Here is a 12702-nt window from a genome sequence, read left to right on the forward strand (position 1 = left end):
TTCCTTTTCAAACATTTAAACAGCAGCGAGTCTGCAGCTGAGGGAATACAAATTCAAATTGTCGGAACAGGTTTGCTCGTTTCTTGGATTCATTTGGTGATTTATTAAATGTATAACTGTTATTCTAATCTGCTGCTGAGTCTCTTACACTTTTCTTTATGCTGTATATTTTCACGTCTCTGGAATAGTTGGCAGTTAGATAGTCAGCTGGGAAACTTTGTGTTAACTCATGGAGCTGAGGATATCGTGGATATGCTGACCTCGCTGCGTGGTGTACAGAGCGAGGTCAGCATGATTAATATTCACAATAAAAATATTAGCCGAACATCATGAAGTCTGTATGTGTTTCATAGTGTCGAACAACCTTTGTACAGTTAAAGCCAGCAGTTACTACATGACGGAAACACCAACGTTATCTCTTTTATGCGTTTATACACAGGTCACGCTGATTACTGAACAAAAACCCAAAGATCAGATGTTAAACAGATTTATTTGCTCTCTCTCCTCCTTAAACATGTTTTTAATGTTAGTTATAATTCAGAATTGGCGACTGAAACACGTAGGACACATAAGAACATCAGGAAATAAAACACCGATAAATATAACCTCAGTAAAAGAAGTCAGCGGGGGTTACTACAGCTGTGTACCGGGGCCTGCGCTTTGTCGGTGGGATTGCTTGCGAGGCGAGCGGGTCTATCCCACGCTTTGCCGTGAGACTGGGACGACATCTCCGAAATCATCGAAACACTTTTGCAAAGAGGCTGTATCTTGACAAACCGACCAGACACATGAAGATTAAACCACTACATTCTCGGCTAAAAAAATATTAAAACGGTATTTGGTAACACACAAACAGGGTTTTTCAAAGCTCAGTTCTGTTAGCTTCCACATGCCGGTTGTTGTGTGCTAGAAACAATGGCCACCAGGCCAAAGCAATGGTTTTGACTCGATCAGCGTTAACCCCGCCCCCTGAGTTTGATGGGTGAGGCTGACAGATAAAATTATTTCATGATGAGAGCCAGGCGCCAGGACTGCCAAAATGAAATAAATAAATATATCATTAAATAATTAATTAAATGTTTCAATAATTAATTAAATGTGTCAATAATTAATTAAAATGTGAAATACATAAATAATTAATTAAATATGTCAATAATTAATTAATTAAATGTGTCAATAATTAATTAAAACGTGAAATACATAAATAATTAATTAAATGTGTCAATAATTAATTAATTAAATGTGTCAATAATTAATTAAAACGTGAAATACATAAATAATTAATTAAATGTGTCAATAATTAATTAATTACATATATCATAACTATTTATTTAATTAATTAATTCCAATTTTAATTAATTATTGACACATTTAATTAATTATTTAATGGTGTATTTAATTAATTCATTATGGCAGTCCTGGCGTTCCATAGGCGCCTGGCTCTCATCATGAAATAATTTTATCTGTCAGCCTCACCCATCAAACTCAGGGGGCGGGGTTAACGCTGATCGAGTCAAAACCATTGCTTTGGCCTGGTGGCCATTGTTTCTAGCACACAACCGGCATGTGGAAGCTAACAGAACTGAGCTTTGAAAAACCCTGTTTGTGTGTTACCAAATACCGTTTTAATATTTTTTTTAGCCGAGAATGTAGTGGTTTAATCTTCATGTGTCTGGTCGGTTTGTCAAGATACAGCCTCTTTGCAAAAGTGCTTCGATGATGTTGGAGATGTCTGCCCAGTCTCACGGCAAAGCGTGGGATAGACCCGCTCGCCTCGCAAGCAATCCCACCGACAAAGCGCAGGCCCCGGTACACAGCTGTAGTAACCCCCGCTGACTTCTTTTACTGAGGTTATATTTATCGGTGGTTTTTTTCCTGATGTTCTTATGTGTCCTACGTGTTTCAGTCGCCAATTCTGAATTATAACTAACATTAAAAACATGTTTAAGGAGGAGAGAGAGCAAATAAATCTGTTTAACATCTGATCTTTGGGTTTTTGTTCCGTAATCAGTGTGACCTGCGTATAAACGCATAAAAGAGATAACGTTGGTGTTTCCGTCATGTAGTAACTGCTGCCTTTAACTGTACAAAGGTTGTTCGACACTATGAAACACATACAGACTTCATGATGTTCGGCTAATATTTTTATTGTGAATATTAATCATGAGGGTAAACGGCCCTGTACACCACGCAGCGAGGTCAGCATATCCACGATATCCTCAGCTCCATGAGTTAACACAGAGTTTCCCAGCTGACTATCTAACTGCCAACTATTCCAAAGACGTGAAAATATACAGCATAAAGAAAAGTGTAAGAGACTCAGCAGCAGATTAGAATAACAGTTATACATTTAATAAATCACCAAATGAATCCAAGAAACGAGCAAACCTGTTCCGACAATTTGAGTTTGTATTCCCTCAGCTGCAGACTCGCTGCTGTTTAAATGTTTGAAAAGGAAGATTAGATATAAACAAACCTCAAAGATAGACTCAGTCTGCTTTCACATTTGATATGAGGCCAGCACGTATAGTGGCTGTGTCCTGTTTTAAGATCATACATGTAAAATTGTCGTCTGACCTCCGTCGATCCAGCCGCTCAGAGTCCGTGGTTACCATGGTTACTGCATAAGCAGCTATAATGTTAACAGCTGGCACTGAGGAAACCTACCGGCAGCATGGGTGTTTATGTTTTTCATTGCAAAAGAACCGTCTGAATGGTTAACTGAAGTTAACTTGGATAAATTATAGTTAAGGAGTATCACAGATAACCCCTATGTGAGCTGTGTGACTGGTCACCACTACACTGAAATCAGCAGGCTATTACTGAAATACACGTGCTATATCATAAACTATGATATAAACAGGGAGGTCCTATTGACATGTTTAGTTTTAAAGGACACCTTCCTGCCTTTAGTCTCATTCATGAGCAGTATTAGTTTTCTTCTAACATCCAGAAGTCTGCACGATGTGTTTCATAGTTTGTAACAAGCCTTTGACAGGTAAACATAACATGACCGAAAAAGCAAAAAAAAAAAAAAAAGAGAGAGAGAGTGTTGACATAAGAAGAGAAAATGCTCTCAATTATGGAGACAGACAAATGGTTCATTTATGTTTGATGTGTGTTTATTCCTCCCTAAATATCGTCGGTGAAGTTTGCCATGCACGTCAGATTTTCCTGCGCATTTTTATACCTCTGCCAACAGAGAGAGAGAAAAAAAATCACATTCTAACAGACAGCTGGTGCTTAGAATACAGCTGAATAACTATTAAAAAACAGATGATATTTAGATGATAGTTCAGTCTAACACATGTGCCAGTGAACCATTAAACGTCTGTGAAACTATGCAGTTATGAAACGTAACTTTAACCTCAGCCAAACCGATTTGCTCAGTTGTAAATAAAACAGCGAAGTAAACGTGACCCGACAGACAGAACCTGAGTGAATGAAGTCCAGCGTTTAACCACTGAGAGCTAAAACTCAGCTGAGGTTTGAAAGCTGTGTGCCGGTGATTGGACATCAGCCGCTGATGAAGCTGTTCGCCTATAAAGTGCTCTGTAAGGAAACGAGCTCCAGCAGCTCTGCGCTCGGGGAAAACACTATATTTACTTATCTTGTGCAGAAAAATGCGCTGACATTGCTTTATATCGAGCACCGGCTGCCCAGTTAAACTGTGACTATCACCAGGTAACGTAGGCGTGTTTCTTGAATTAGCAGCAGGTGTTAAACAGCTGACAGATGAGGAGGAGGATGCATGCAGGTAAACTGAGGGTCTGCTGAGCTGATCGCTGGTTTCGTGAGAAAAATGTCAGCTCGTTCTTTATGTTACAGAAGCACAGAGACACAAGACCAGGCGGAAAGAGACGATCGTTCGGTGAAAATGAGAATCTGCGAATGCAACATGTGGAACACGGAGAGTGGAATATGTAAACAAACCGGTTAACGTAACCCCCTGGGTGCACTCTGCATGCTAACTGTTAGCAGAGCTAGTGAAATCTCTGAAAACATCTGAGCACTTTTGCAAACATGTTCTATGTTGACAACCTGACCAGACATACATCGCGACATTCGCGGCTAAAACACTGTTAAAAGTGTAGCTGGTGACAGAAAAACGGGGCATTTTAAAACTACACCACCACCATTGCTGCTTGTGATTTGATCTGCATTCTGGGATAACTGGCTGCCCCAAGTCTACACAAGCAATCGATTTTCTAGGATCGACCTGTTTTGACTTACTTTGCACGGCAACCAATCAAATGTTAGAGAAGCTGCATGGGCAGCGTTAACCCCGCCCCCTGAGTTTGATGGGTGAGGCTGACAGATAAAATTATTTCATGATGAGAGCCAGGCGCCAGGACTGCCAAAATGAAATAAATAAATATATCATTAAATAATTAATTAAATGTGTCAATAATTAATTAAAATGTGAAATACATAAATAATTAATTAAATGTGTCAATAATTAATTAATTAAATGTGTCAATAATTAATTAAAATGTGAAATACATAAATAATTAATTAAATGTGTCAATAATTAATTAATTACATGTGTCATAACTATTTATTTAATTAATTAATTCCAATTTTAATTAATTATTGACACATTTAATTAATTATTTAATGGTGTATTTAATTATTTCATTATGGCAGTCCTGGCGTTCCATATTTATACACAATGCATAAATGTGCTTGGTTAAGAGTTGATGTTCCAGTCTAGAAGGTTTTAAGCTTCACTGGTGAGAGTGTCCAGATGATACATGTTGAGGGGAGATGAGAACATAGCAGGTTAATTGCATGCATGCTTACAATACACATAGTCAGGTTTGAGTGAAGGCCTAAGCGTCTTCTACTCCAGTCTGAGACTGGCTGCTAAAGTACTTTACTTAGTGATTAATGACGAGGGTCCAATTATTAGCTCTCAGAAATGCTAAGACCTGAAGTTATTACCTTAAAAGGCAAGTAATGAAGAAAGGAGAAGTTATATGTCAGTTTATAGTTATTAAAAGTATATGTGATGTACCCTTGTTTGCACGAATTGAACTTTTGTCCATCTGTCACCCTGTATTTTTGAACTGTATTGACGTAGGTGTGATATGTTATCCTATAAAACCAGAACCCAGTGTATTTTTGTCAGAGCAACCCATTCTGTATGCTGACGGCTGGTTGTTCTCCTGTGATAATAAAACTCATCGTTTGATTGCACTTTTCCGGAGCCTCCGTTGTTTTTTGTCTGGTCTGAAGTTGATCGATTTCGCAACAGTATGCACAAATATGACCCAAGATGGGACTCGCCAACCTGGATTGACTCAATAGGAGTTCCCAGGGGAGTTCCAGATGAGTATAAGTTAGTTAATCAGATAGCGGCCGGCTTTGAAAGTGTGTTTCTATGGATAACTCCGAATAAAAATGTCGATCGCATTAACTATGTCCATTATAATGTGTTGAGACTCTCTAATCTCACTAGGGACACGGTAGAAGGCCTTGCGGAACAATTAGGCCCGACGTCGTTAATGGGAATCCAGAATCGAATGGCCCTGGACATGTTGTTGGCTGAGAAAGGTGGTGTCTGTGCCATGTTTGGGGACATGTGTTGCACGTTCATACCCAACAATACTGCACCAGACGGTACGGTTACTAGGGCGCTTGAGAGTCTGAAAATGTTATCTAAAACCATGCATGAGCAATCAGGTGTGAACACTGGACCGGGAGACTGGTTCACGTCTGTCTTTGGGCAATGGAAGAGTGTTGTTATGTCTGCCATGTTTTCTTTTGTTGTTTTTCTTGTCATATTGATGATTGGATGTTGTCTCATCCCTCTGGTCCGGCGGCTTTTAGTAAAGATGCTGGAGAGAGCCCTGAGCTCAGGCTCAGCAGGTTCAGCTGCGCCGGAGTCCATGATGCCTTTGAGGGAGATTGTAGGCTGGACGGAGGAGTGAGACAAATCCTGGTGTAAGTTGGGCTCGCAAGCGAGCCCAAGAGGAGGAGTTGTCAAGAAAAACATGTAATTTCACTGCCATTATTTCATTATTATTTCATTAGTCTGCATCACTTAGTATCAGTTGATCATCACCATTATCATGTATCATTTATCATTTAGTAAATCTGCTTAATCTTGTATTCCAGAGCACGCAGAATAAGACACATTCCTCTGTAATATTCTATTATGCAAAAACCACCAGCATCTCTGTGGCTCCAGGCGGCCCAAAGTAAAGTCAGATGAGGACAGCGACCTTTTGTTGGCCTGGACAGACAATCTCACAAACTGCACACTCGGACACACAATTGTTTAGACCAGATGTTTTCCCTCATCCATATCTGGGAACATAAAGCCTGAGAAAGTGTTAGGTTTCTGAGAAGCTGAGTTCTAGGAAATGTTCTGACGTCATATTAGGCTATAAAGCTTTCTGTAACGAGCAGAGAAGATTGAAGACCGGCTTCCCACACTGTATAACTGTGTGTGTTTAATAAATCACTTTTTGGACACTTCTGGGGACTCTGTCTGTGCTTATTTTTCCTTCCAAATAAAAAGAACCTTTACAAAAGAACTGTGCATTTCGTGTTGTTAAGACTGTTTCATCTGGGACCATTTTGCAATCTAACGCAAGCTTAATTAAGGATTCTGTTTGTTTTATTCCTTCTAAGCCCAAATGAATTTCTTGTGAATCTGTCTACTGTGAGCCTGGTGATTTTGTTACTGATGCCTGACTGCCAACTGTATAAAACAAAAAACTACACACAATATTTGAAGCACATAGCGCACAGTCGTAAATTCACCCTAATTTTGGTATGATCTGAGCTCAGGCACTGGGTGACTGAGCATAGCACTTACGCATGTGAGCGAGGGGGGAGAAACTGCTGCAGGAGAAGCGTAGACAGGCAGACAGAGGAGAGCTTAAGTTTGACCAGGTACCAAAGCAAATCATTCATACTGTACAAATAATGTAAATATGACGGTGTATCACAAAAGATTGATATCAAACTGATCACTTGACCCATATTACGTTACTTGCTCTTGGAGTGAATCAACAAATGGGGAAATGAAAATCCGAACAACAACAATGATGTTTTTTTAGAGAGTCTTAGCTTACATGTGTGTTTATTTCATATTTTCAGTTGTTTCCCTCCACGGCTAAACAAAGCACTGTAATCGGTTTCAGTTATGTACTGATGAACACAACAATTGACATAAGTGGCTTCTTTCAAAGAAAAAACTCAGGTAGATTTTATTTTATATATTATGCTTTGTATGTTGTTCAGTATATTTCTATGCAAAACAAGAGGAATTTCAATACACAGCAGTATATTCACAGCTGAAACCAGATATTTACATACACTTTAGGGAAAAAACATAAAAACATTTTTTTTTTCTGTTAAACATCAATTTAGAGTGAACTTGCAACTAGAAGATCACTGGCTGCTCTCTGCCCAGCATGGAGGTCACTGCAAACTCTCGGTACCTCAGCAGAGCTGGCAATATCATCAAGGACTACTCTCACCCCAGCAACCAACTGTTTGAACTATTACCGTCAGGCCGACGGTACAGGTCACATAAAACCAGGACAAACAGATTCAGGGATAGCTTCTTTCCCAGAGCTATCACCGTAGTAAATAAGAACAAAAACAATTGAACCTATTCCATACCGTCACTGTCATTATATTATGCTGCTATTCATACTGTCATTATATTAATGCTGCTATCCTGTATATATTGTACAAACTATTGTTTGAGTACTTACGATTGTTTTTTTGTACTTTTTATATTTTACATTTATATTTATTATTGAAACTTGCACCAAGGGAGTGGCACTCCAATTTCGTTGTACTCTGTACAATGACAATAAAGGCTATTCTAACTTGTTTTGTTTTAGATAAATAAATATTGAAATATCTTTTGAATTAGTTAAATGTCAGAATATAGAGAGAGAGAGAGCTGTCTATTATTTATCACTTTCATCAAATTTAGGAGTACATATACACTAAGTTTATTGTTAATTAAGAAGAAAACTGCAGATGATTGCATTCTGATCTTAAGCAGCCTCTGATAGGTTAGTAGAGTCGGATTTTTTAGTAGAGTCCTCTGTCCTCTGCTGGATGTGTTGGAGAACACTTTCAGCCCTCTGAGGACTGCATACCACTGCCTGAGCCAAGCCAATGTGCCACTAAGCTCCAGCCAGTGTCCACACTGCCAGAGGTCTCCACACATGCTGGTTCGGTGTCTGTCTCCGCTGAAGGGTCAGAGGAACCCGTTTGAGCTGTCTGTCTCGGCTGGAGGGCCCAAGGGGCCCATTCAGCCACCTGTCTATGCTGAAGGGTCAGAGACCTGTTCGGCCTCCTGTCTCCTTTATAGTCGAAAAAGATGTGCTCCTGGTGCACTGGCCATTGCTGCTACTCAAATCGAGCGTGGACCTGGACCTCCAGCAGGCCCCGGGGACCTACGTCACACCTTGCTCTTGTCTCCCTTACAGCTGAAAAAGGTCCATGCTTGTGCCCTGGCCCTTCTGAAATTCCCTCTCCATTTAGCCGAGGCAGTGAGTCGGCCTCCTGTCTCCCTTACGGTCGAAAAAGATGTGCTCCTGGGCGCACTGGCCCTGCTGCTACTCACATCGGGCATGGCCCTTGCCCTCCAGCAGGCCCCGGGGACCCACATCCTCCCCTGCTCTACTCCCCCACTAGCTTCTTCTCTTGCAGTTACCCTCCACCACATATCCAGCACATATCCAGCTAACCCTAACCCACTACAATTCGTCCTGATTGTAGCACAAGTGGAACCAATAAGCAGGATTCATTGGCAAGCAGACAACCAGTTCCAACTACTGGGAAGAACCAGTGCGATGCATTTTGTGGTACGCGTCGTGGTAGCTCCTGCTAGGATTTAGGACAGACCTGAGGCTGATGAGAAGGATCTGGGTGTTGCAGGGCCGTCCTGGCTGACACGGCGCTGCGTGAAGCTCTGGGATGCTGCCTCTGGACTGGCACACTGGGGTGGTGGTTCCCCTGTTTAAAGACCTAGACCTGAGCGTGTGCTCCAACTGTCACACTCCTCAGCCTCCTCTATGCCAGGGTGTGTCTGTCAGTCAGGCCTCTGATTCAGGAGGAAGCAGTTTGTGTCCTGGTCATGATCACTGGAGCAGCTTGTTATCCTCTCGACTGCAGGGTCTGTGGGAGTTTGCACAACCAGTCTACATGTGGTTTGTGAGGCTTCTACTTTTGTAGGATCTTCATCTTACAGTACAAAGAGCCTTTGCTGCAGCTGTTGTTGTGTTTTGGCGCCTCATGGATAACTTTTCATGTCATTTGAGTTTCAGGCTTGTTGGTGTTGCTGAGCTGTGTGCATCGTCTGCGTGGGTGTCAGCATAATGGGGCTCATATTAAAATGACTTTACAGTCACAGAGAAAAACTTTAAAACACAAAATCAACACTTTGAACCATCGTGGAAACTACGTGTCCTTACTTGTCATCAAATGATGAGTGTGCGTCCTCACCAGGTGTCACAATCATGTGTATCAAAACGTGTGTAACTGTTAAACAGCAAAATGTGTTAAAGCTGAAAGTCTGACTGTTCAAAGGTGAAACTACAAACACTTGTACATATACAGCTCCCTCCATAATGGCCTGAGGAAAACCAAAGACCTGATGTGATTTCATGTTTTCTTTGTTTCACAGTTTAAAAGTTTGTGGTTCTGTTCTCAGACCTTTGTCACTCACATGTTGTGCATCAGCTGTTTATGTCACTGTGCAGCCAAACTAACTCCCCTCATGTGTTTCCTTTGCAGCTGCTCCTCTGGATAGCATTGAGTCCCTGGCTGCCTACTACGTGAGCTGCGTCAGGCAGGTGCAGCCGGACGGCCCGTACAGAGTCGCTGGATATTCTTCTGGTGCCTGTGTAGCATTTGAAATGTGCTCTCAGCTGCAGACCCAGAATCAGCCTGTGGAGTTCCTGTTTCTCTTTGATGGCTCACATTCATATGTGGCAGCGTACACACAGGTCAGAGAAACACTCGCGCATCTTTATTTCATGTATATGCTGTATAGCGTGTGTGATGTTGGTTTTGAAGGATGAGCTCTGGTCACATGATCTGCATGTGAACAGGTTTAACTGTGTTTTTGATTTGCAGAGCTACAGAGCCAAGCTAACACCCGGCAACGAGTCTGAGGCTGAGACTGAAGCCTTGTGTGCCTTCATCCAGCAGTTCACTGGCATTGAATACAACAAGGTATACTGTCTCTGACCCACAGGTTCACACACAAGTATTCCTTTATGTGGCATCAGCGTTAAAGGCCACACAACCTGAGCTTTTGCCTCACGGCGCCTGTAAGGTAAAGATGGTGACTGTAACACAGTCTGGAGCTGCTGTTCCAGCACAGTCTGTGTGTGGTGCAGGTTTGACTCAACAATGATGTGATGTTTGGAGCTGTTATGGAGACTAAAGTAAAACATGCGGTTAAATCAAACCTTCGTACAGTTTCTCACTGAAAGCTGACATTTGTAACTCCTGAATATCAAAACATCTTCATTTTGCATTTTCATATACATAAGATCTGTGATGTTCATTAATTATGTGTCACTTACTTTTCTGAAAACAACAATATCTCCGCGAGCACGCGGTAACGTTTGCTATGAACTTACAGTCGTCTCCATGGTTACATCCTACAGCTTTTGGAGACTCTGCTCCCGCTGTCAGACCTGAATGCACGCGTCAGTGTGGCCGTGGACCTAATCACCTCCGCTCACAAGGACATCGACCGAGACTCACTGCACTTTGCAGCCTCCGCCTTCTACTACAAGCTAAAGGCTGCTGATGCATATGTACCTACTGCAAAATACCACGGCAGCGTGAAGCTGCTGCGCGCCGAAACCAGCAGCGAATATGAGCAAAACCTGGGAGCTGACTATAAGCTCAGCGAGGTACCGATGCACATTTACATCAGTCTGTAGTACTTATCTTCACTGTGCGTGTGTGCGCTTGTGTGTGTTTCTATAAACTCTGTCTGAGCCTTCCAATGTTCAAACTGTGTACTGCGTCTTTCTTCAGGTCTGTGATGGCGAGGTGTCGGTCCACGTCATCAAGGGAGATCACCACACTTTCCTAGAAGGCGCGGGGGCGGAGTCTATCAAGAACATCATTCATAACTCGCTGGCTGAGCGAGCTGTCAAACCAAGGGAGGGTTAAACATCCACCGTCTCTTCACCCTAATTCCTCAGCTTTCCCCAAACTAGACTGTAAATGTGTCGTTATAGGAAGTGTTTGCACTGCTTATGTTTACACGCTACTGTTATCCTAATATCCCAAATGTTAATGGTTAGTGAACCAGTCGACATCCCATCATCTCACAGCTCCATCGATTCCAACTGCAAGTTTTGTTTTTTGTTGCCATATGTTGTTGTTTGCAGAAGTTCATCCCACAACAAAATAACGTGGTTAAAAAATTAATGTAACAAAGTAACAAACACTGACACATTGATTGAATCCTGAATTACATAACATCACTCAAATTGGTGTTTCTGCTCATGCAGACATCAGTAGACAGGCAAACGCGCTGCGACCAGCCTGATGAGCGACTGTGGAGGGAGGGCTGACCCTGCAGCCGTGTTTCTGCACACTAACTACTCGTAACACAAGTTGGAGGCATTTCTTTATTTTGTGATATTTGTTTACTTTTCAGTCATGTGACCACACAGTCATCAGTTACAGTGGCAACCAGCAAATGTTTACGTTGTCAATAAGTTCACAACAAATTAAGTGTTTCATAAACTGTGTTTTAACAATGACACTCGTGTTACTGTAATTTACAGACCAGTTATTTCACTAATTCAGAAGAAAAACTGCTTCTCTTCATGATGGACTGTGTCAAACACACGCTGTTGTTCTGACAACGCCTGTGACAGAGGCGTCGCTAAGGACCAAATGTGTCTCTTCAGAGGTTAATCAGAGATGTGAATGATCACTGTAACAGTGAGATCATATTTACTGATGTAACCTCTGAGAAACTGTTTCCTTTTAAAGGCTTTGGTCCAGAGATCTAAAACCTCAGCAAATAATCCAAACCTGAGTACAACAGCTGGCCTGAGACCTGTGATTGGGTCAGTGAAGGAAGCTGCTGATTGGAGATGAATGTGCTGAGGAGTCACAGTACGATGGACGTGACAATAAAGGCCTCTGTGTTTTATTGTAACATTTCTGTTATGTTTTGTAGGACTAATAAGGGCCTCAACAGTCGCTCAGTGTTTTCCTTCATTGTAACGAGCCTGTCCCGTTGGATCTATGATTCCTGTGCTTTTGTTGTCGTTACTATTTCTGATCATTTATCTTGTAAATATAGTTTTTGGGTTTTGTTTTTTAGAGGATGGGTCAGTTTATCAGGGACTGAAACACAAATCCTGTTGGCCCAGAAAATTCTTAGTCGCTGTTGGCGCCACCCGACCGTTTAGTTCAGACCATTAAAGTAACGACTGGTTCTATATGACACTTTTCTACATGCAACAAAGGTGGTGATGGAAGGAGGAGAACAAACTTTTTTGTCTGTATTTAATAGCACAATGAAGACCAGACAGCAAAGCAGGGAGGGAGAAATAAAGGGCCTCAGGTCAGAGTTGAACCCGGCCGCAGCATTTACCCCATGACCAGGTGACGTGGTCACCCGCCCGACCCTTACGCACAGCAGTATTTCACTTCAGCTACCAGGAGTATGTGGGTCGAGCATGC

The 12702-nt window shown here is 41.8% G+C and overlaps 1 protein-coding gene across 1 annotated transcript; it reads left to right on the forward strand.

Moving 5' to 3' along the window:
• Positions 1-9864: 9864 nt before the first annotated feature.
• Positions 9865-11240, forward strand: LOC146656661 (fatty acid synthase-like). The gene is made up of 4 exons (XM_085424442.1): positions 9865-9983; positions 10114-10212; positions 10653-10904; positions 11032-11240. Exons 1-4 carry the CDS (start codon positions 9894-9896, stop codon positions 11167-11169), a joined length of 579 nt encoding a protein of 192 aa, XP_085280568.1. The 5' UTR covers positions 9865-9893; the 3' UTR covers positions 11170-11240.
• Positions 11241-12702: the final 1462 nt, after the last annotated feature.

Source organism: Rhamphochromis longiceps, linkage group LG12, assembly GCF_057381845.1.
Source record: "Rhamphochromis longiceps isolate RC_006_pf linkage group LG12, R_longiceps_female_GT1.1, whole genome shotgun sequence".
Taxonomy (NCBI): Eukaryota; Metazoa; Chordata; class Actinopteri; order Cichliformes; family Cichlidae; genus Rhamphochromis; species Rhamphochromis longiceps.

Coding starts and splice junctions, on each gene's coding strand:
- LOC146656661 (XM_085424442.1), top strand. CDS start 9,894: ATGTGCTCTCAGCTGCAGACCCAGAATCAGCCTGTGGAGTTCCTGTTT. Junction 9,984..10,113: donor ATGTGGCAGCGTACACACAG/GTCAGAGAAACA, acceptor TTTGATTTGCAG/AGCTACAGAGCCAAGCTAAC. Junction 10,213..10,652: donor CTGGCATTGAATACAACAAG/GTATACTGTCTC, acceptor TACATCCTACAG/CTTTTGGAGACTCTGCTCCC.